The sequence below is a fragment of the Dendrobates tinctorius genome, unplaced genomic scaffold (genome assembly GCF_039654945.1).
Source record: "Dendrobates tinctorius isolate UK_male_01 unplaced genomic scaffold, ASM3965494v1 ptg000133l, whole genome shotgun sequence".
Taxonomy (NCBI): Eukaryota; Metazoa; Chordata; class Amphibia; order Anura; family Dendrobatidae; genus Dendrobates; species Dendrobates tinctorius.
The window spans coordinates 48,534,119-48,558,466 of NW_027361801.1; the positions used below are offsets into that span (position 1 = coordinate 48,534,119).

General features: G+C 43.1%; 1 protein-coding gene across 3 annotated transcripts in view; it reads right to left on the reverse strand.

Moving 5' to 3' along the window:
• Nucleotides 1-24,348, reverse strand: part of IL1RAPL2 (interleukin 1 receptor accessory protein like 2) — a 1,414,847-nt gene that overhangs the window by 115,354 nt on the left and 1,275,145 nt on the right. For all 3 annotated transcript variants that reach the window (XM_073543629.1, XM_073543630.1, XM_073543631.1), the window contains one exon: nucleotides 1,257-1,386. In XM_073543629.1, the coding sequence (XP_073399730.1) occupies nucleotides 1,257-1,386 (130 nt within the window). The remainder of the gene's footprint in view (nucleotides 1-1,256; nucleotides 1,387-24,348) is intronic.

Consider the following 24,348-nt stretch of genomic DNA (forward strand, 5'->3'; position numbering starts at 1 on the left):
TGACCTTCTGCTAGCTTGTGCAGACCGGCCCTCATCAGACCCGGAAGTCCTGGCCTAGCATGAAGAGGCCCAGGAATTAACAGCTCACAACAATGATAAGAAGATATGACAAGGGTAGCAGGGGCTTAAGAAGTGAGCACTAAGGTGAGTATAAGTTTTATTTTTTTTTACAACTTAAATTTATTATGCTCTGGGGTCTCTAGAGAGGAAAATAGTCAGGTACCGTACATTGGTTAACATTGGTCCGAATGCTGTTTTTTCTTTCATGGACAGCAATTGGACCAAAAATACGCTTCTGTGTATTTAGCCTTACATAGAGATGAATGAAATAATAAACTATCAGGTTACCAACAGCCTCCACTAGAGGGAGCCTAAGTGCTAACTGATGATAAAACTGTATGTGGAAAGCTCAGAGACTCCCTCTAGTGGTGACCGCTAGCAGTGAATTGGATATCTGTATCAAAAGCAGCAAATATTAGGAAATTATTCATTGCACAATTTTGTTGTTAGACTATAATAACTGTGCACCCAAAGCCTCATGCGTAAACACTAATGCAGATAAAAATTGAAGCAGGAAATGGGATTACCTCTTTTTAAATAGTAAAGCTTGAATCTGATTGCTTGCTGTAGGCAACTAAGTACTGTACTTCACCTTTGAATGCAGAAAAGTTTCTACACAGTAGGGGCTCGTGCATACGACATTACTTTCGGTCTGAGTGTGAGCCAACAAAATATCGACTCGCACTCAAACCAATTTTATTCTATGTGGCTGTGCACATGTCCAGTAAAAAAAAATTGCAGCATGTTTAATTTGCATCCATAAATCAGATCACACTCGGCCATGCAAGTCAATGAGTCTGTAGAAAAAAAAAAATCAGACTGCACTCGGATAACATCTGTCATGGACTGACAGAATGGAAAATATGGAGAAATCTTTTTTTCTCCGAGAAATTTGGATCACAGTCTGATCACACCCTCACCACACCCTAATCACAACATCACCACACACTGATCATGCCCCGATCACGCCCCGATCATACCCCGATCACACCCTGATCAGTGTGATTAACATAATCAGATCTATTTTCTTAGATGAGGAGAAAATTGCTTGTGTGACACTAGCCTCGGGAAATTTTAACGGATTGGTAATGTAATCATTGGTAGGAGATCTGTATTTTGTAAATACTTTCATATGGAAATCACAGAACTGATACTTTATATGAATTTTATAGAGTTATTATAACATTGTTACTTACTGGATCACTCCTTCCTTAATATGATTCTCTAATTCTTCAATAAATCTCTCTCCTCTCATCCAGTAGATCATGGGTCCAGATTCTCCACTAAATCCAAAGAAGGCTCTGCAGAATACACTGAGTGGGCTGCCTGAGGAAATAAAAAGAAGGAAATTACATTAAGTGCCTCTGCCCGCTGGTTGTTTGAACACAGAATTATGGCCTTTGCCAAAGTTCAGCCAGCACTTTGTGCTCAGTTTGACTTCTGCAATCCTCATACATTGGCCTGAAAATGTGTTTGCGGCTTCACTTTATTTGAGCGCCTTTGTGCCCTCTATAGTTTACAAGTATATAATTTTTTCTGACGCACACAATGCCATTCTGTTTTAAGAAAGTGTTCTTCATATAATTCTTCTCACCTTTTCTGGCAAAATATAAGTTACCACTGCCACATGTGCATGACTGAACAAGTAGCTGTTTGTTTTTCCACTGTAGAAGCAAATAAAAGGTATAAAATAAAAGTATTCCACTACGAAATGTAAAAATAAATGGATTGGATTTTATGAAAAGGAAATAGGTTTCTACTTTGAGAAGTATGCGGTATCTGACCGTGTTTATCACAAAAATATAATAAAATGGGTGGAATAGTAAAGAAGATAAGAAAAATCTTAACATTCTGGAATTCAATAAACCAAACTTTGCCTTATAAAAATGAAAAAAAAAAAAAATAGCTGTAATGAATTTCCATTCTTGCATCACCTCTCTGGCATCGCTGACACTGGTCTACTTGCCACCTACTGGCTGAGACTATGGAGAATTAGCAGAGGATTGGTAGATAAAATATTGGGTATATTTATCTATCATCACATCATGCAAAGCACAGTAAAGCGTGTGCCCACCTTTCAACATTGATAGAATTATTTTTGTAACTAAAGTAACATAACTCTGTAAATTGCAACATGCAGATCTTATCTCTGCATGAAACGATTAGATCAAATCCAATGGGAGGCTTTGGCTGAAGTATATACAAGTGGAGCCTACAAAAGTGGGGTTAGTTCCCTTCTGATAATTGTTAATACTCCCACACTCCTAGCTACTCCTTTAGCTTTTTAATATGATATCTACTTTCCGTGATCTTAAAGGGAATCTGTCACCAGGTTTTTGCTATATCATCTGAGAGCAGCATAATATAGGGGCAGATACCCTGATTCCAGTTATGTGTCATTTACTGGGCTGCTTGCTGTCATTTTGATAAAATCACTGTTTACTCATCTGCTGATCCTCCAGTTCTCTGACTGCTGAGCTCTGTATAACCCCGCCCACACCACTGATTGGTAGCTTTCAGTATGCACTGTGCATAGGTTGAAAGCTGCCAATCAGTGGTGGGGGCGTGGTTACACTGAGCTCATTAATATGCTTGATTACCTAACAGCTGGTTTACTAGTCCTCTAATGATAATCTCCAGCTGATAAAACAGTGAATTTATCAAAACAACAGCAAGAAGCCCAGTATGAGAGGCATCACTGGAATCGGGGTCTCTGTCACTATAATTTGGTGCTCTCAAATTAAGTGGCAAAAACCTGATGACAGATTCCCTTTCAGGCTAGTTTTCACAAAGTTGTTTCCTAACATTGTAGGGCCTGTAGAAAAAGTATCCCAAAATTAAAGGTGTCCAAACACGAATGTCTAATGACCATCTAAAATGTTTCACAAGTTTGATTTATGTTTATTTAGTAGACGTTGGTGTTAAAATGGATCAGACAAGTTGAATTTTAACATTTCCAAATTCTTGTGGGAAATAAGCTGCCATAAAAGGGGTAAAGCTGGCGCATATTTAGGTTTCTTCACTAAAGACATATTTGCGTTCAGCTGAACTGACCATGCAAACATAGGGAAGGAGACTAGGAAGAATAACTGTTGGCCAAATTGAGTGCGCATGTACATGGGAGACTGGGCGGAATAACTGTTGGTCAAACTGAGCATACATGTGTGCCAACTTTATGGATGCAGCCAATCTGGACTGACCCAGGTGTTCCGGGGGCCTAATGCATTTAGATGGTCTGCTCCTATGTAGATCTTTGGACTACTATACTGTGTAATTAGCGATTGTAGTCACAATGCTTTAAATTTAATGACATGTTCTGGTCAATTTTTATTACATTTTGGACTTTCTAAAATTCTAATTTCTGAATAAATATAAGGTTTGAGATTCATTTTGATCTCTTCCCTGGAAGGCTTCATTAATTCTTGAGATAATTCACAAGAAGAGAAACTTTCCAATTTATGTGATAATTGGCAAAAAAAAAAGAAAAGGTACAAGGGCAAAATCTGTATGTGTTACAAGGGGATGATCAGAATGCCCATTTGAAGACACTTAACTGAAAGTAAACTTCACGTGTCTTTAAACAAATATCCTGCAGGAACCATATATTTCTTCACAGGGTCAGATTCATCAAATGGAGTGGAAGAACTGTTGCAGCAGGTCCTGGTTTACAATTTGAGAAGTTCTTTGGATGGATGCACACATTGACAATTGGCTCCCATTCCATTCTCATCTATTATCATACTGGATTGCTTGCAGTAACAATTTAGACTACCCTCACATGCCAGAATGATTATTGCATGCTGTAACTCAACATTGCTATTCTAATAAAATGCTACAATCCAGTAAAGTAGGCTTCTGTTTCACAATTTTTCTAAGTCAAGTACATGGAAGATTTAATAGTGTTCCACTTCTAAGTATTATTTCTATGTGTACGTTGCAGCCGGTCTTCTAGCCCATCCACATTCAGAGCTGCATTTATAATTCTGCTGGCTTTCCCCTAGTTCTGAGCTTAGCATGGTCGTCATGGCACAACATTGTTAGAGGATTTTCTATGTGAATCTTTATTCTGGAAGATTTACTTCAATTTTTTTTTCTATTTAAAAGTTTTTTTTGTTAATGCTTTTTATATACAGTTGGGCTCAAAAGTTTACATACCCTGGCAGAATTTTTGCTTACTTGGCCTTTTTTTTTTTTCAGAAAATAGGAATGCTAACACCAAAACATTTTTTCCACTCATGGTTAGTGGTTGGATGAAGCCATTTATTGTCAAACTACTATGCTTTCTCTTTTCAAATCATAATGACAACCCAAAACATCAAAATGACACTGATCAAAAGTTCACATACCCCATATCTTAATACTGTGTATTGCCCCCTGTAACAACCCTGCCGGCATCACTGCATTGCTTCCCATCTCCCAAATTACTCACCACTCTGGGCCATACTGTGAGTTATGTCCTCTGCCGGCTCCTTGCTGTGAACCTCAAGTCCTTGCTTGCTGCATATTTCCTGGCTGTGTGCTTAGGGTGACGGCTCTGGCACTTCCTGGTTCTTATAAAGACAGTGTGAATCTTTCTAAAGTGTCCCCAGCCTATTGCCAAGAAGCATCAGGTACTTAAGGCATCCCCTCCAATAGGGGGATGCCTGAGCAACAATCTCAGTCAGTGCCTTGCTGCTGAGTTGCCAGGTCCTGTCTTGCTGTATCTCTCGTTTCAGCCTCCCAGGGGGATGAGTACCGTGGTCCGTACCTGTATCCTGTGTCTCTCATTTCTGCCTCCCAGGGGGCTGCACACCCTTGTCTGAATCCTTGTTCCTGTACTTTATCCTGTACTTTATCCTGTACCTGACCCTGTCTGAACTAAGTCCTATACCTGTGTCCATTTGTATCCCTGTCTGTAGCTTTTCCTATCCCACTGTGTGTTTCATTGTGTTCACCCCTTATGCTCTTTGCTCTGCATCCTGCGGCTCTGCTCTTTGCTCCACAACCTGTGATCCTGCTCTTTACTCTGCAACCTGCGGCTCTGCTCTTTGCTCTGCAAGCTGCGGTTCTGCTCTTTGCTCCACAACCTATGGCTCTGCTCTTCACTCTGCACCTTGCGGCTCTGCTGCGCACCTTGCGGTTCTGCCCCATTGCGCACCATGTGGTTCTGCTCTGCTCTCGCTCTTCTCCCTGCGGTTCCTGTCCCTTTAGTCTGTACTGGCTCCTACCGATTCCTGTCCCTCCAGTGTGAATTGGTTCCTACCTAGTCCCTTATACCTGCCTATGTTTCTGTCCTACCCGAACCAGTTCCAGTCCCGCTAGCTTTGCCCACCTGCCAAGAGTGCCAGCCATGCCCACCTGCCAAGACTGCCAGCTATGCCTGCCTGCCAAGAGTGCCAGTCGTGTCCGCCTGCCTGCCAAGAGTGTCAGCCGTGCCCACCAGAGTACCAGTCGTGCCTGTCAGTACTTGCCCGCATTGGTTATTAGTGTTCAGTCCCTCAGTGGGATCAGCTGCCACAGCCAGACACCACCCTGGAGTGGTACCTACCTGCCACACAAGCCTGACCTCACCATCAGAGACTCCAGTGAACACCAAGGTAGATGCTTAGTCATGCCCCTTCCAGGGTAGTCCGGTTTGTGTCACAGTGGGACCACACAATCACATGCTCGTGCCATCCAGTCTGGGCCCAAGCGTTACACCCCCTCTAACATCATTGACAGCTTAAAGTTTTTTGTGGTAGCTGTGGATGAGGTGCTTTATTTCCTCAGATGGTAAAGCTGCCCACGCTTCTTGGCAAAAAGCCTCCAGTTACTGTAAATTCCTGGGCTGTCTAGCATGAACTATGTGCTTGAGATCTCCCCAGATTGGCTCAATGATATTGAGGTCAGGAGACTGAGATGGCCACTCCAGAACCTTCCCTTTGTTCTGCTTTAGCCAATGAAAGGTCGACTTGGCCTTGTGTTTTGGATCGTTGTCATGTAGGAACGTCCAAGTACGTCCCACTTGCAGCAGTACTTGCTGATAATGTGCTGCATTAATTTTCCTTCAACTTTGACCAAGTTTCCTGTGCCTTTGTAGCTCACACATCCCCAAAACATCAGCAATCCACCTCCATGCTTTACAGTCGGAATGATGTTCCTTTCATAATAGGCCTTGTTGACCTCTCTCCAAATGTAACGTTTATGGTTTTGGACTAACAGTTCAATTTTGGTCTCACCATTCCAAATTACCTTATTCCAGAAGTTTTGAGGCTTGTCTCTGTGCTGTTTTGCATATTGTAGGTGAGATACTTTGTGGCATTTGTGCAGTAATGGATTTCTTCTGGCGACTCGATCATGCAGCCCATTTTTCTTCAAGTGCCTCCTTATTGTGCATCTTGAAACAGTCACACTGCTAGTTTTCAGAGAGTCCAGTATTTCAGCTGATGTTATTTATGGGTTTTTCTTTTCATCACAATTTTCCTGGCAGTTGTGGACTAAATTTTTGTTGATCTACCTGAACGTAGTTTTGTTTTTACAGAGCCCCTGATTTTCCATTTGTTAATCACAGATTGGCATTATTAAATCCTTGGATATTTTTTGTATCCTTTTCCTGATTCATACAGCTCAACTACCTTTTCCCCTAGATGAATTATTTTGCATTCCCCATGACTCACAATCCAGAAACTTAGTGGCAGGATGAAAGATGCAAGAGTCTGTCTGGATCCCAGAAACTCACTCAGCTTTTATGCACACACATTGATTACAAGCAAACAGGTCACAGGTGAGGATGTTAAATTTGGTAGCTATTCAAACCCATTTGTGTCAACTTCTGTGCATGCTATCAGGTCAAAATCACCATGGTACGTGGATTTTTGATCAGGGTCATTTGGATTTTTTGGGCTGTCATTATGATTTAAAAAGACAAAAAAACACAGTAGTTTGACAATAAATGGCTTCCCCAACCAGTAACCATGAGTGGAAAAAAGGTTCTCTCAGTGCTAGGGTAGGTTCATATGACAGTATAAAAATTGTTCAGAGTTGCATCCAGAAAAGTGGTACCGCTCATTAAGGTCATGAATATGGATGCCACGCCTATGGGAGTAGAGTCAGATCCATATTCATGACCTTAATGAGCGGTACCATGTGACCGCTCAATGCAGGAAGAAGCTGTCAGCCCTGGGACAATGGAGGATGCAGGGGACGTTTAGCGATTACACAGGAGGGTGAGTATGATGTCCCAGCCACCTTCTCCTGCCGCTGCTCCCTCTCCCCCACTGGTTTCTGCACAATGAGGGAGGGGGCATTTTCAGCACACAAAAAAGTGTTGAAAATCTCAGCTTATACATGAGTATATACGGTATTTGATACACTGCCGATTTGGCAAATTTTCCCACCTACAAAGAATGAAGAGATCTGTAATTTTTATCATAGGTACACTTCATCTGTGAGAGACAAAATCTAAAAATAAAAATCAGCAAATCACATAGTATAATTTTTACATAATTAATTTGCATTTTACTGCATAAAATAAGTATTTTATACAATAGAAGAACAGCACTTAATATTTGGTACAGAAACCTTTGTTTGCAATTACCAAGGTCAGACATTTCCTGTAGTTCTTAATCAAGTTTGCTCACACTGCAGCAGGGATTTTAGCCCATCCCTCCATACAGATCTTCTCCAGATCTTTCAGGTTTTGGGGCTGTCGCTGGGCAACATTGAGTTTTGGCTCCCTCCAAAGATTTTCTATTGGGTACAGGTCTGGAAAGTGGCCAAGCCACTCCAGGACATTGAAATGCTGCTTACGGAGGCACGCCTTAGTAGCCCTTTTCTGGGCGGCTGCAGGCTGCTATTTTTAGGCTGAGAGGGCCCAATATCAATGGCCCCTTACTAGCCTGAGAATACCAGTCCCCAGCTGTCTGCTTTAGTGAGGCTGGTTGTCAAAAATGGGGGTGACCCCACGCCATTTTTTTAAATTATTTATTTATGAGGATCTCAGGAGTTTTGCCTGGCTGGTTATCAGAAATAAACATGAATCCACCCCGACTTTTTTTTTATCAATTATTTGTTTAGAGCACAGGCACAGCTGATGAATACTCCCATGAGCCACAAGTGGTCTTGATGTTATTATTGCCAGCAGGCGTAGGCTGATGGGAGCTGTAGTCCCATCAGCCCATGTCAGGGACCAGAGGTGAACTTTTTACCTCTGATCACAGCTGTGTGCTCACGCTGTCATTTGACAGTGTGGGAACAGCGGCTGTCTGACCGTTGATAATGATTTTACCACCGATCAGAAGCAGTGTATGCTGCGCTGTCATGTACATGACAGCACAACAAACATCCGGTGTTTGGGAAGCCGAACCTGAACAGTAACACAAACTTCCTGGTGAAGTCCGTGTTCGGCGTCCCTGCCCGAACAGTAGGTGTTAAGTATGGACGCCGAACTTTACTGTTCAGGTTCGCCCATCTGTAGTCTCAACATAGGTTTCAGAGTTTATAAATATTTTCTGTTTTTCATTTTCCTTTATTAAGCAACAGATCAAAACAGCATTATCAAAACCTGTCAGCTGTTCTCCATGAGAAATCCCAGGTATTTCCAAACTACACTGTACATATGCTTAATGTACTGTATATTATCATTAGTTTTTTAAATACCTTATTCTGGGGATGTGTCCATATACTTTTACATATCAATGTGTGCCAATGAAAAAATTTAAAAAGTTGAGATTTTGGTTTCAGTATTTACATTTCTTTTTACACAGCTCTATGGAAACTTTAGAACTCTTGATGAATACCATAACACAAGGATCACCAACAAGACATTATGGTTACAAATTAATGAGCATTTGTGTACTTGAGGCACTTAACCCAATTCACATATATGTTTTCTCTGACTCTCTAAAGGTGAGACTATAAAATGTCAAAAACATCAATCTCCAAAACAAATAGGTCAAAACTGAGATGAGAAAGGAAGCACTCCATAGAAATGACACAAAAGGCATCTTAAAGGCTTGACCTAAACAAGTAGGAGCTGAACAAAGGAACAGAATCATACTGGCTTTAGCAAGTCATAACATACATTATGTATAATTGTGCCATATGTCACAAGTCTGATGGGGAATTCCAGAAACACAAAAAAAAGGAAAATACTTTCACATCTGCTGCCTTGTCAGACTGCAATACTGTAAAACATGACTGCTTAAAGCTGCTGCTCATCTCTTCTGACCTTTTCTGACATGCAGCACTTGAAATAGAAAAGTTTTATTTGCATTTGCATGCATGATGGCACACATTGCTGTCATAAGACTATATAAATTGTAGAGGGGAGCAGGGTTGCCAACTCAACAAGCAGTAAACATGGGGCACTTTTATTTTAATTCATGTAGAAGAAGTGTTTTGAGTTTCCCAAAAAATTTTAATGTAATTATATCATTATTTTATAGTGCACAGTAAATGCAGTGGTCTTCATATCAGTTTTCTGATATCTACATTAATATTTCTGATTCGTAGGATGTCCAAAAAAAGTGACATTCTGTGATCTTTGGCAACCCTGGAGATGGGTTTATCAAGTGTCACAACAGTTGTACAATGATGTGGTTTTGCCATACACAGACAGAAAAATGGCCTTTTGCTAATAAAGAGTTACTGCCATCTCAGCATTTAATGGTCCTTTTGCTCTCCCATACTTTCCGCACTTCCCTCAGTACTCTGAACATTAAAATGGACTTCTGGGAGAAGTCCGTGTTCTGAGTTTAGCACCAGACACTAACTCTCTTGTATGAACCTCAAACTTTTAAGTTTAGGTTCACACATCTCACCCAACTGTGAGCATCAACTATACACTAGGAAACTTCAAGGGAATCTGTCACCACATTTCACCTATGTAACCTAGGCATACAAGCCATAAAATGATGAAAAAAGTCACCCCTGTATTTCTCATATCAGATGTGTTCTTGTTGAGAAATCATCTTTTATCACTTTATACAAATTGCCTCTTCCAGGCTCTGGGGAGGTTGGTGCCTGTAAGATAACTCTGCCTCCAGAACTTGATTTACATGAAGGAGGAGTCACCAGTGTGATGTGGTGTGATGTGTAATGGTTACCATGTATGTGTACATGCCCTCAGGGAAGAGGAGAAATTAAAAAAATAAAACTGCTTTATTCACCTCTACAGCCTCTATTCCATGATGTCGCCAGCCAGTCATGCTCAAACTGGTTGAAAGGTCGCCTTTAAGGCCTTGTTGTTGAAAAATCATCTTTTAGCACTTTATATAAATGACCTCTTCCAGGCTCTGGTGAGGATGGTGTCTGTAAGATAACTCTGCCTCCAGAGCTTGATTTACATGAAGGAGGAGCCACCAGTGTGATGTGTAATGGTTACCATTGTGACGTGTAATGGTCGCTCTCTGCTCTCCTGCAGACCTGTGTGTGATTCTACCTGATACATCTGCAGGTTGCTGTCAGCTTCCAGCTCACAGGCAGACAGGGCTGCAATATTGTTGCAATGCAGTAAAGCTGAGAGAGAAGCAAAAAATATGTTTGCAAGAAGACAAATTTCATTTCTCCTGTTCTGTGTTAGTTACTTGTCTCACTGGTATCTCCAACTTCATGTAAAATAAGCTCTGGAGGCAGAGTTATCTTCCCGACACCATCCTCACCAGAGTCTTGAAGAGCTCATTTATATAAAGTGCTAAAAGATGATTTTTCAACAACAAGGCCTTAAAGGCGACCTTTCAACCAGTTTGAGCATGACTGGCTGGCGACATCATGGAATAGAGGTTGTAGAGCTGAATAAAGCAAGTTTTATTTTTTTTTTAATTTTTCCTCTTCCATGAGGGCATGTACACGTAGGTTTCTCAGTATAAGATGTGTAATAACAAACAGCCTGCCTCCTTTCATTAGTACGTAAGTCGAATGTGATTACTAACACTTCTGCAGCTTTCATCTCACAGCAGTCAGTGTGTGGTGTGGGAAACAGCACAGCAGAGTACAAAATATTTGTCTGGTTAATTAAGATGCAATGCTAAGTCTCCACAATGCTCCAACTGGTGAAAGTCAGCTCCATAATAATTTCACTTTCCAGATTTTTAGAATGGCGTGTTATATTTCATACTCATTAAGTGGTTACTTTTTCTCAATAGTATAATATATCAATTGTGGCCTTAAAATAACAAGTGTTTACATCACATAATGGTGAGAGTCCTCTCCCTGTGTGATCCTGCTCTATGTGGGTGTATGCATCATATTCGTCTTTAATGGAAGTAGACAATTTATACGATGTGGTGTAAAAAGAACATTTTGAATGTGGACTATCGGCGGTGACAGCATCATGCTTTTACTTAGAACATCATGCTGGGCACTGAATGCAGGAAGAATAACCTTTGTAAGCATTAACATTCCCATGTTGAAAAGTGAAGTAGGATGAACAGGAATAACATCTATAAGCTTTACTGTTCCCTAAGGCAACGAGAAGCTGAGAAGATAGGGTCACAATAAGAGAATATGCACAAACAGCTCTCTTCGAAACAAGTGAAGGGGACTGAAATTTTCCCAAGTCTCTTTTCTAATACATCTACAGTGAGGCATGCAGTTATTGACTGACATCACAGTCTATTGATTTATATTTATATTTTCCTTTTTTGCCCTAATGTGGGAGGTTTATCGATTTGAACAATCTTTTCTTTTTAGCGATGACCCTAATAATAACCTGACAACATGATGTCTTACTGCTAAAACCCTAGTCATCGATTCGTAGGGAGGGAATACCAGAAAGCACATTTTCAATACACCTGAAGCTCTACCGCAGTGGGAACTTATCTGTAGACAGTTCATCTGAAATCTATGGGCTAGCTGATCATAAACTTTTAGATTAGCAAATGGGTGGATAGTAGAGATTAGCAAATCAATACACAGAGGACAGAGTTTGAGTCAACTTTCCTGAAATTCGCAGTTCAACGAGAATTCAAACACTCTTAAAGAGATTTGTACAAAAAAAAATTGCTCAACACTATTTCTCAAACTGATGAAACATCACAGAGTGGACTAATATTGTTTTGCACAGCTGACTGGGCTTCCTTATAATGTCCAGCAACTCACTTTTTCATACCATGTATAGTGGTATACAGTAGATCAGTGGTTCCCAGGGTCATTAGAGAGCAGTGGTTCTCAGGTCTTGGTGTCTCTCACCATCTACTACAGAGAGACACACAAATTCATTCTCCAAGATTGAAATTTCTGGAAAAAATTCGGCAAGGTGGGCAAAGTCAAATTTCAAAAGATCAGTCATCTTTAGTGGATAATGATGACATATAACAGCTATTTAGCAGAAAAGTGCGCCTTTTAACATTTTTTCCTTAAGCCTGAATTTCAGTAATGTGTAATCTATATTCCATAGAACATTACATTTTACTGTATTTACAAATGCACCAAACACATCTTAAAGACGATCAGACATTTTGGTAGAATTTGTAGTATTCTAACAGTGCTTGTTGTTTCTGGTCTCTACTCAAGAGAGATACAGTTGTGCAAAAAAGTGTTAGCCCCCTTCCTGATTTACTATTCTTTTGCATGTTTGTCACAATTAAATGTTTCAGATCACCAAACAAATTTAAATATTAGACAAAAATAACACAAGTAAACACAAACTGCAGTTTTTAAAAGAAGGTCATTATTATTAAGGGAAAAAGAAATCTGAACCTACAAGGCCCGCTGTGAAAAAAAGTGATTGCCCCCTAAACTTAATAACTGGTTGGGCCACCATAAGCAGCCACAACTGCAATCAGTCATTTGCAATAACTGTCAATGAGTCTTTTACAACGCTCTGGAGGAATTTTGGCCAACTCATGTTTGGAGAATTGTTATAATTCAGTTACCTTTTTAAGGTCAAGCCACAGCATCTCAATTGGATTAAGGTCTGGACTTTGACTAGGCCACTCCAAAGACTTAATTTTGTTCTTCTTAAGTCATTCAGAGGTGGACTTGCAGGTGTGTTTTGGATTATTATCCTGCTGCATAACTTAAATGCGCTTCAGCTTGAGGTCACAAACAGATGGCCGGACATTCTCCTTCAGGATTTTTGGTAGACAGCAGAATTCAGGCATCCATTTACCATGGCATGTCTTCCAGGTCCTGAAAACAGCCCCAGACCATCACACTATCATCACCATATTTTACTATTGGTATGATGTTCCTTTTCTGAACTGCTGTGTTACTTCTGTGCTAGTTGTAAGTTAAACTTTTGTCTCTTCAGTCCACAGGGTATTCTCCTAAAAGTCTTGGAGATCATAAAGATGTTTTCTGGCAAAACTGAGGTGAGCTTTTATGTTTTTATTGCTCAGGAGTGGTTTTCGTCTTGGAACTCTGCCACGCAGGCCATTATTCACCAGTCTCTTGTCTTATGATGGAGTCATGAACACGGACCTTATCTGAGGCTTGTGAGGGCTGCAGTTCTTTGGATGTTGTTGTGGAGTCTCTTGTGACCTCTTGGATGGGTCATTGCTGCTCTCTTGAGGTAATTTTGGTGGGCTGACTACTTCTGGGAGGGTTCACCACTGTTGCTTTTTTGCCACTTGTAGATAATGGCTCTCATTTTGGTTCGCTGGAGTCCCAAAGCTTGAGAAATGGCTTTATAGCATTTTTAAAACTGAAATATCTTAATTACTTTGTTTCTTTTTTGCTCCAGAATTTCTTTGGATCACAGAATAATGTCTAGCTTTTAAAGTTCTTTTGTTCTACTTCACTTTGTCAGGCAAGTTAAATTTAAGTGATTTCTGGATTGAAAATAGCTGTAGCAATAATCAGGCCTGTGCCTGATTAGACAATTTGAGCTCTTCTTCCCAAAGGTGTGATAAACCACAGTTAATAAATTTTTTAAAGGGGGAGGGCAATCACTTTTTGACACAGGGCCCTGTAGGTTTGGATTTCTTTTTCCCTTAATAGTAAAGACTAGAGTTGAGCGACTTTTGGTTTTTTAGGGTCGCGTTTCGTTTCGTGAAACCCGACTTTTCCAAAAGTCGGGTCGAGCAAGATCGTCCGATTATAGGGAAAAGTCAGGGTGGTCCCGAAACACGAAACCCAATGTAAGTCAATGGGGAATAAAAGTCGGCAGTGAGAGGAGGACAGGAAACACACCTACAGTGCCCATTTGAATGCCAAAAGCATCAATTCTTCTTTCTTAAGCTTGTCAACCTTAATTAACTTCATAATACAAGTTACTCACTGAAAAATGGGGGTTATTTGGCTACAAACTGTGGGGGGGGAGGGCTGGCTCCAGGTTTTCATGTGCCCTGGGCGAAAGAGCGCCCCTTTAACACATACCACAACTCATCATGCTCCGATACGGCAGAGAAATAGCAGTATAGTCCAATGAAAAATACCTCACTTTTTACATCTCATGACGAGGCCCATCTATTTCTCCATACAGAATCATTGGTCCCATATAATGTTTGAAACAGTATATGATGAGCTCCACATAATGCTACAGTATATGTTGGTCCCCATGGATGAAGCTCCACTGTCTTATGGGCCCAAATAATGCTCCAAACATAATGGGCCCCATTTCTAATGCTCTAGTGTATAATGGGCCCTGTAAATGCTGCTCCAGTGTCTGATGTCCACCTTTGGAATGTTCCAGTGTATGGTGGGCCCCATCTATCATTCTCCAGAGTATAGTGCTCCCCAAAAATTGCTGTCCCAACATTGAAAACAATCAAATAAGTCTCCTCGCTAGGGAATCCCTGTACTTGTCTGGACAGGTGCTGTAGCTTGCTTAACAGCTCGCCAGCCGTTCTCACGCCCAGTATGGATTACACGTGATTGCACAAAGGTGAGAAAGGGTACCGTATCCCCAGATAACATGTATGGATAGCGTACACATTCAAAATATATGTCTCAGGAGGCAGGCTCAGACGGTGTTAGGCCCAGTATGGATTGCACGTGATTGCACAAAGGTTAGAAAGGGTACCGTATCCCCGGATAACATGTATGGATAGCGTACACATTCAAAATATATGTCTATACAGCATGAGGCAGGCTCAGACGGTGTTAGGCCCAGTATGGATTGCACGTGATTGCACAAAGGTTAGAAAGGGTACCGTATCCCCAGATAACATGTATGGATAGCGTACACATTCAAAATATATGTCTCAGGAGGCAGGCTCAGACGGTGTTAGGCCCAGTATGGATTGCACAAAGGTTAGAAAGGGTACCGTATCCCCGGATAACATGTATGGATAGCGTACACATTCAAAATATATGCCTATACAGCATGAGGCAGGCTCAGACGGTGTTAGGCCCAGTATGGATTGCACGTGATTGCACAAAGGTTAGAAAGGGTACCGTATCCCTGGATAACATGTATGGATAGCGTACACATTCAAAATATATGTCTCAGGAGGCAGGCTCAGACGGTGTTAGGCCCAGTATGGATTGCACGTGATTGCACAAAGGTTAGAAAGGGTACCATATCACCGGATAACATGTATGGATAGCGTACACATTCAAAATATATGTCTATACAGCATGAGGCAGGCTCAGACGGTGTTAGGCCCAGTATGGATTGCACGTGATTGCACAAAGGTTAGAAAGGGTACCGTATCCCCAGATAACATGTATGGATAGCGTACACATTCAAAATATATGTCTCAGGAGGCAGGCTCAGATGGTGTTAGGCCCAGTATGGATTGCACGTGATTGCACAAAGGTTAGAAAGGGTACCGTATCCCCGGATAACATGTATGGATAGCGTACACATTCAAAATATATGTCTATACATCAGGAGGCAGGCTCAGACGGTGTCAGGCACAGTATGGATTTGACGGCCCAGATTACACAGCGGAGGAGCAGGGAGAGGTAAAGATTGCAAATGCTGGGGCCCTGCCCAAGCAAGGGGGGCCCACTCGTGGGCGTCGGTACTGGCACTGTGCCCCTCATAGTACAGCGGTGTGTCTGACGGCGGGTGTGCACCACCACCGTCAGAGACACTTGATTGCACTATGAGGGACCCTGTGCCAGTGCCCGCGCCCAAGAGTCGGCCTACCCACCTGTCCAGGGCAACGGCACTCGCACGGTGTCGTGCGCTAGGTGGTGACCCCGGCCATGGGGGGGGAGGCAGCACAGTTAGGGAGTTTTAGAAAGTGGCATATGTTGATGTTGGACATTCAGCTGATGCAAAAGGTGAAATAGGTGAAGTACCAGGAAGAGGTGGACCAAAGCAAGCCATTTTTCTGTCACCCTATGTGTCATCAGGGGAAGGTGGGACAAAATCCTTGGAAACCCATGCGTGGTTCATTTTAATGAAGGTTAGATCATCCACATTTTGGGTTGACAGACGGGTCCTTTTTTCTGTCAGGATTGATCCAGCTGCACTGAAGACTCTTTCCGATAGCACACTTGCAGCTGGGCAAGCGAGCTCCTGTAAGGCATATTGGGCCAATTCAGGCCAGGTGTCCAGTTTAGCGGCCCAATAGTCAAAGGGGAATGACCTGTGTGGGAGAACATCGATATGGGAGGAAAAGTAGTTTGTAACCATAGTTGACAACTGCTGTCTCCTGTCACTTTCCATCGATGCAGTATTACCAGTTGTGTGAGCGGTATTTGAAAAATCAGTCCACAACATTGTCATGAAACCCCTGTCTCCAACGCCACTTCTGCTGTGTGCACCACGAACACCTCTGCCAAGCTGCCCCCGGCCCGTACGGCTCGTGTGAGAACCATCACCGCTGCTGTGTGCTGGGAATGCCTCAAGCAACCGATTTACCAGAGTTGCTTGTTTATTAGCCAATATTAGGTCAAGGTTCTCCTGTGGCATGATGTTTTGTAATTTGCCTTTATAGCGTGGATCCAGGATGCTGGCCAACCAGTAGTCATCATCGTTCATCATTTTGGCAATGCGGGGGTCCCTTTTTAGGATCCACAAGGCATAATCTGACATGTGGGCCAATGTTCCCGGTGTCAATGATGCACTGCGAGTGCTGGGTGGAGGAGCACTTTCTGGCAAATCCACATCCCTCCAGTCACGCACAAACCCTGTACCAGACCTTGCCACGCCAACATTTTCACTTGCCCCACAAGATGCATCCTCCTCCCCTAAGTAATCATCCCCATCATCATCCTCCTCCTCCTCTTCTTCCTCCACCTCGTCCAGGAGAGGTCCCTGAGCAGACAATGGCTGAATGTCATCAAGGATTCCCTCCTCCTCTTCCTCCTCATCAACATTGGCTGCAGGCGCCTGCTCCTTAAGGTGCGTCAAAGTTTGCATGAGCAGACGCATAAGTGGGATGCTCATGCTTAGGATTGCGTCGTCTGCGCTTACCAGCCGTGTGCATTCCTCAAAACACTGAAGGACTTTACAAAGGTCTTTCAGCTTCGACCACTGCACACCTGTCAACTCCATGTCTGCTCTCAAAGTGCCTGGCCGTGTATCCTCCCACAAATGCATTATGGCCTGCCTCTGCTCGCACAGCCGCTCCACCATGTGCAGGGTGGAGTTCCACCTTGTTGCAATGTCGATAATGAGGCGGTGGTTGGGAAGGTGGAGCAATCGCTGCAGCTTCTGCATACGAACGGAGTGTACAGGCGACCGGCGGATGTGCGCGCACAGTCTTCGCACCTTATGGAGCAGGGCTGTTAACTCCGGATAATTTTTGAGGAAGCACTGCACCACCAGGTTCAAGGTGTGAGCCAAGCAAGGTATGTGGCTGAGTTTTGAAAGGGCTATGGCTGCCACAAAATTACGGCCGTTATCACTAACTACCTTGCCTGCCTTAAGATGTACACTGCCCAGCCATGACTCAGTTTGTCGCTTCAAGTACTCGGCCAGCACCTCGGCGGTGTGTCTGTCGCCCAAACACATCATCTGCAACACAGCCTGCTGACGCTTTCCACTAGCTGCTCGATAGGGGGACACATCGTGTGCAACAGTGGCAGCTGCAGATGGAGTGCTCGTACGACTGCGCTCTGTGGACGAGCTTTCGCTTCTGGAGGAGGAGGAGGAGGGTCGAACGCCTACAGCCAACTGTTTCCTATACCGTGGGCTAGGCAGCACTGTCCCACCACCGCTGTCCCCTGTGGACCCTGCATCCACCACATTAACCCAGTGCGCAGTGATGGACACGTAACGGCCCTGGCCATGCCGACTGGACCATGCATCAGTTGTGAGGTGCACCTTTCCGCTCACTGACTGCTTGAGTGCATGGACAATGCGGTCTTTCACATGATGGTGGAGGGCTGGGATGGCTTTGCGAGAGAAGAAGTGGCGACTGGGTAGGTCATAGCGTGGTACTGCATAGGCCATGAGTTCGCGGAAAGCTGTGCTTTCCACCAACCGAAAGGGCATCATCTCAAACGAGATTAGTTTGGCAATGTGGGCGTTCAAACCCAGTGTACGCGGATGAGAGACTGAGTACTTTCTTGACCTACTCATAGTGTCTGGGAGGGTGAGCTGGACTTGAGAGCTGCATATGGTGGAAGTAGCGGTGGACAGGGCGGACTGAGAGAGGGTTGATGATGGTGATGGAGTTGGTGTTCTTTCTGATGGCCTAGAATCAGTCTTTCGCTGATATAACAGTGGGATTCCCTGACTGCTGTGGTCTTGCAACGACACCTCAACATTTGCTGCTGTGCTAACCGGTGGGCTTACAGTGAGGGAAACAATGTTGCGTTGCTGACTACCTTCGTTGTGATCAGTTGCACATGTGGCACTTGAGGTTTGGTGTTGTGTCCACGCTTGCAAGTGCATGCTGGTTAAATGTCTAAGCATGCAACTGGTATTCAAATTTTTCAGATTTTTCCCTCGGCTAAAGGTCTTTGCGCACTTCTTACAGATAACCTTGGCCTGATCATGAGGATTTTGTTCAAAAAAGTGCCACACTGCACTCTTCCTACTTTGGCAGACATTTTGCGGCCTAGCACGCTGTGATCTTTTGACCCTCTGGACAAGCTGTCCAGCAACTCTTTTGATGTTTGGAACCTGTCTTTGGAGTGCTCCGGGCCTGCCAGATAACAGCTGTTGCGATGTCGATGTCTGCTCCTCATCTGAGCTATTGGAAGCAGCACCCTCTTCCCCCAATGGATGCCAATCTGGGTCAACAACTGGGTCATCCATCACCTCCTCTTCTATGTCCTGTGCACCTTCCTCTGTGTCACCGTGTATGGTGGTATAGTGTGCGGGAAGGGGCACCTGAGTCTCATCAGGGTCAGAATCTGGCTCTGTACACTGCGAGGACAATGTAGTGCTCTGAGTGAATGTACCAGCAGAATCATCCATCAGCGGCTGTGCATCAGTGCACTCCATGTCAGATTCATCTTGGCCTGGGTAATTCACCATTTCACTTGATAATCCAGGCATGGTATGTGAAAACAGCTCCATGGAGTAATCAGTAGTATGGCCTGCGTCATCCTTCAATCTTGGTTGGGGTGAAGGACACAAGGAAAGGTGTGGTTCATGAACATGAGCCTCCAATGACGACTCAGTGCTTTTTCTTTTTACAACTGAAGAAGAGGAGGCGATAGAGCTGGAGGCTGAGTCAGCAATGTAAGACAAAACTTTTTCCTGATGCTCTGGCTTTAAAAGCGGTTTGCCAACTCCTAGAAAACTAAGCGTTCGAGTCCTTATGTAGCCAGACGATGACGCAGGGTCAGCACCTCCTGCATTCGGTCCTATTTTGCTCTTGCCACTACCATCAGATCCACCACCAACACCATCATTACCAGCTGCCAACCCCCGCCCAATTCCACGGCCTCTTCCACCAGCCTTCCTCATTTTTGGTAGAAATGTAGACAAAATCCAACAAACTATATAGTAATGTAAAACAAGGTACAAGGTGTCTATAGGACAGGGGAGATTTTGAATATCTGCACACACTTTTGGACACTGGACACTTTTGGATTGTGTGAGGCCCACTGATATCTGAGCGCTATGTGACAGGCTCGATGGCACTGCTGTGACAAAAGTGACTAGAGGATAAGGGAGATTTTGAATATCTGCACACACTTTTGGACACTGGACACTTTTGGATTGTGTGAGGCCCACTGATATCTCAGCGCTATGTGACAGGCTCGATGGCACTGCTGTGACAAAAGTGACTAGAGGATAAGGGAGATTTTGAATATCTGCACACACTTTTGGACACTGGACACTTTTGGATTGTGTGAGGCCCACTGATATCTCAGCGCTATGTGACAGGCTCGATGGCACTGCTGTGACAAAAGTGACTAGAGGATAAGGGAGATTTTGAATATCTGCACACACTTTTGGACAGTGGACACTTTTGGATTGTGTGAGGCCCACTGTTATCTCAGCGCTATGTGACAGGCTCGATGGCACTGCTGTGACCTAAGTGACTAGAGGATAAGGGAGATTTTGAATATCTGCACACACTTTTGGACACTGGACACTTTTGGATTGTGTGAGGCCCAATGAATATCTGAGCGCTATGTGACAGGCTCGATGGCACAGCTGTGACCAAAGTGACTAGAGGATAAGGGAGATTGGATTGCTTTTAAAAAAGCAGTTTGTGGAGCAGTGGGTAAACAGCAATGCCAGCCTGTCAGGAAGCCTTAAAAGGCAGCCCAACAACCAACACCACTGATACACCACTATATAGCCTCCCCTTGCACTGCACACACAGTGACTGGTGTGTTGTGCAGGCCAAATTGCTATCAGCAGCAGAAGCAGTTTTTTTTTCTTCTCAGCAGGACAAAAAAAAAAAATTGGGATTGCTTAAGCAGTTTGAGGCCCAATGAATATCTGAGCGCTATGTGACAGGCTCGATGGCGCAGCTGTGACCAAAGTGACTAGAGGATAAGGGAGATTGGATTGCTTTTAAAAAAGCAGTTTGCGGAGCAGTGGGTAAACAGCAATGCCAGCCTGTCAGGAAGCCTTAGAAGGCAGCCCAACAACCAACACCACTGATATACCACTATATAGCCTCCCCTTGCACTGCACACACAGTGACTGGTGTGTTGTGCAGGCCAAATCGCTAGCAGCAGAAGCAGTTTTTTTGTCTTCTTCCCTGCCTAACGCTCTCCCTACAGAATCAGCAGCAACCTCTCCCTATACTGAGATCGGCAGAAGTAAGATGGCGGTCGGCGTGCACGCCCTTTTATACCCCCTGTGACGCCCACCAAAGCAAGCCAATCACTTGCATGCCCTTCTGAAAGATGGTGGTGACCCGTGCCTATGTCATCACGTTGCCCACAGTGTCCGTGGATCCTGATTGGCTGAAAAAGAGCACAAAACAAACTTTTGAAACGCGACTTTGGCGCGTAAGTCGCCGACCTCGTGGCCGACCTCATCCTAGGGTCGGGTTTCGTTTCATGAAACCCGACTTTGCCAAAAGTCGGCGACTTTTGAATTTTTTCGACCCGTTTCGCTCAACTCTAGTAAAGACCTTTATTTAAAAACTGCATTTGTGATTACTTGTGTTATCTTTGTCTAATATTTAAATTTGTTTGGTGATCTGAAACATTTAAGTGTGACAAATATGCAAAAAATAGGAAATCAGGAAGGGGCAAACCCCTTTTCACACAACTGTAGAAACAATATAAAAATGGTGATTATTCTGAGTGAATCCTAAAAGCCTTGTGAGAATGTTAAAGGTTCGCAAAAGTGCAAATATCTAGGTCTCGAGGTCAGAGACAAAAACTTCTTTAGTCAAAAATACAAAACTTTTACTTATACAGTATATTTAATAAATAATCTAAATGATAAAATTTGTTAAAAAAAAGAATTCTTAAAGGATGTAAGAAGACAGAAGGATCAGAGGTACTCTGTAAGGTCAACAGTAGAACTTTCCATAAGTACTACTTCAATGCACATTTCGGAGTTAATAACAGAGTATGTAAACATGGCATGTTTTCCAGCATCTGGAGATCAAAGGATGTAAAAACTTGACATTTTATCCCATAATGCAAATTGTTGTTGAAACCAAATGCTTAATTATCACAGCTGAACAAACACTGCAGTCAGTCTGGATAGGCTCTGGCTACTGTGCGGGTATGAGATGGGAAAGTTCTTAAATAAACATATACAAATTTCCTTGATATGAAAATGAACATAACCCAACATTCTGAAAATTGTAAAAGAATTAACCCTGAACAGTAATTTCCATACTGTTCTTTATGATAAGTCAGCAGCGCTTTTGTACACAGATGTCTGAAGGATCTGCAGAGACAGAGATTACCATTAACCAGAATTTCATCATGAAAGCTTTTGTTATTTATCAACTAGAATACACTGCATGCAAGTCAAAAAAGTGTTATTTGAGGCAAACCTGTCACCCTGTCATTCCCTTCTCAATATGATTTTTACAGATACCAAATTCAGCTTATTTTGATAGATGATGAATGTCTGTGAAATTAATGTTTGTGGAATTAATGATGCTATATAAGTGAGTTGCAATAATAAATAAATAGTAATATATGGCTGATTAAGTTCACTGCTCTGTCTCTAAAAGGGGATATATCATCAGAAAATGACCTATTATTTAAATTACCATATATACTCGTGTATAAGCAGAGTTTTTCAGCACTTTTTTGTGCTGAAAACACCCCCCTCGGCTTATACACGAGTCAATTGTCTCAGAGGGCCAGCAGATGGAGGGGGAGCGGCGGGAGACAGAGGCAGGAGCTGGCGACTGTGGCTACAGCCTGTGCCGCTGCTAAAGAGAAATTAATATTAATTTCTCTTATAGCACACAGTGACAGCTGCAGCCGTCGGCTTCCAGAAGACATTCTACTCACCCTCCTGCATGCCCTGCCTCTCGTTGGTCCTGGCACCCTCGCGGAATCTCTTTGGTGCCAGCTTCTAGCAGCACTTCCTGTGCTGAGCAATCACCGCTCATTAAGGTAATGAATACGCACGCATCTCCACTCCGATAGGCGTGGAGGGAATACTCATTACCTTAATGAGCAGTGCCACATGATTGCTCAGCACAGGAAGAGCTGCTGGAAGCCGGAACGAGGTGCTGCGAGGTACACTGGAGGGTGAGTAGGATGTTTTGTCTTTTTTTTGTAATAGGAAGCATGCATACCAGAATGGGAAAGGGGGAGCCACGCATACCAGGAGAGGTTGGGGGAGCCACTCATACCAGGAGAGGTTGGGGGGAGCCACTCATACCAGGACAGCTACGGGGGAAGCCACGTATACCAGGACAGGATGGGGGAGCCACACATACCAGGACAGGACGGGGGAGCCACACATACCAGGACAGGATGGGGGAGTCACACATACCAGAACAGCGACAGGGGGAGCCATGCATACCAGGACAATATGGGGGAGCCGTGCCTACCAGGACAGGGATGAGGGGGACAATGCATCCCCAGCTTATACTCGAGTCAATAAGCTTACCCAGTTTTCCGTGGCAAAATTAGGTGCCTCAGCTTATATTCCGGTTGGCTTATACTCGAGTATACTGTATACGGTAGCTTTTTTGTGTTAATGTGATTTTTGTGTTAATTTTGCTAATTGATGTGTGCAAACTGTAAAGCGCTGCAGAATATGTTAGCGCCATATAAAAATAAAGATTATTATTACATCACAATCTATATAAATCAATATAAATCTTGCAATTTTCACTCTTGCCACTGGGGCTATTTTAGACTCATACTTACTATTTAGTTTATTTTATTTTATTTATTTTTTTACAAAATATTTTTCAGCAGTCTCATTATCATCAAAGGTAGGATTACAATGACAAGAAACACTTCTATACACAATATAGGTTCACCCTTCAAAATAGGCAATGCCACAGCTGACCCCACTTAAACATTATGTGATTTTATGATGACAAATTCCCTTCAATCTAAATATGTTTGCAGAATCAGAAGTAATTGTTGGCTGTGCACCCCATATTACTATTTATTATTGCTACTCACTTATATAGCATCATGGTACTATACAGAAAGTGTCAACACTTACATCGGTCCCTGTCCCTCAAGATGAATCTATGAATATGTTTATTGAGTGTGGGGCCTTTGAGGGATTACTGGCTCTTATTAAAAGGAATCTGTCAGCAGGTTTTTGCTATGTAATCTGAAGACAGCAGGCTGTAGGTGTTAAAACACAGTTTTCAGCAATGCTTCTCTTATCAAGCTATGTGGTTTTGCTTGCTTGCAATTATTGTTTTAACATCAGGAGCTTGTCATTGCTGGGACACAACAGAGCATGCATGTTAGTCTGATACGCCCCCTCCTGTGATAAGACGCTCACTGTCTGTAGACATTGTATTTACAGAGCCTGGTGTGGGTGGGATTAGCTTCCTCAGCTCTGCTGCATTACTAAATCTAGAAACTCTGATTGTATCTGAACAACTGAACCCAATAATCTAA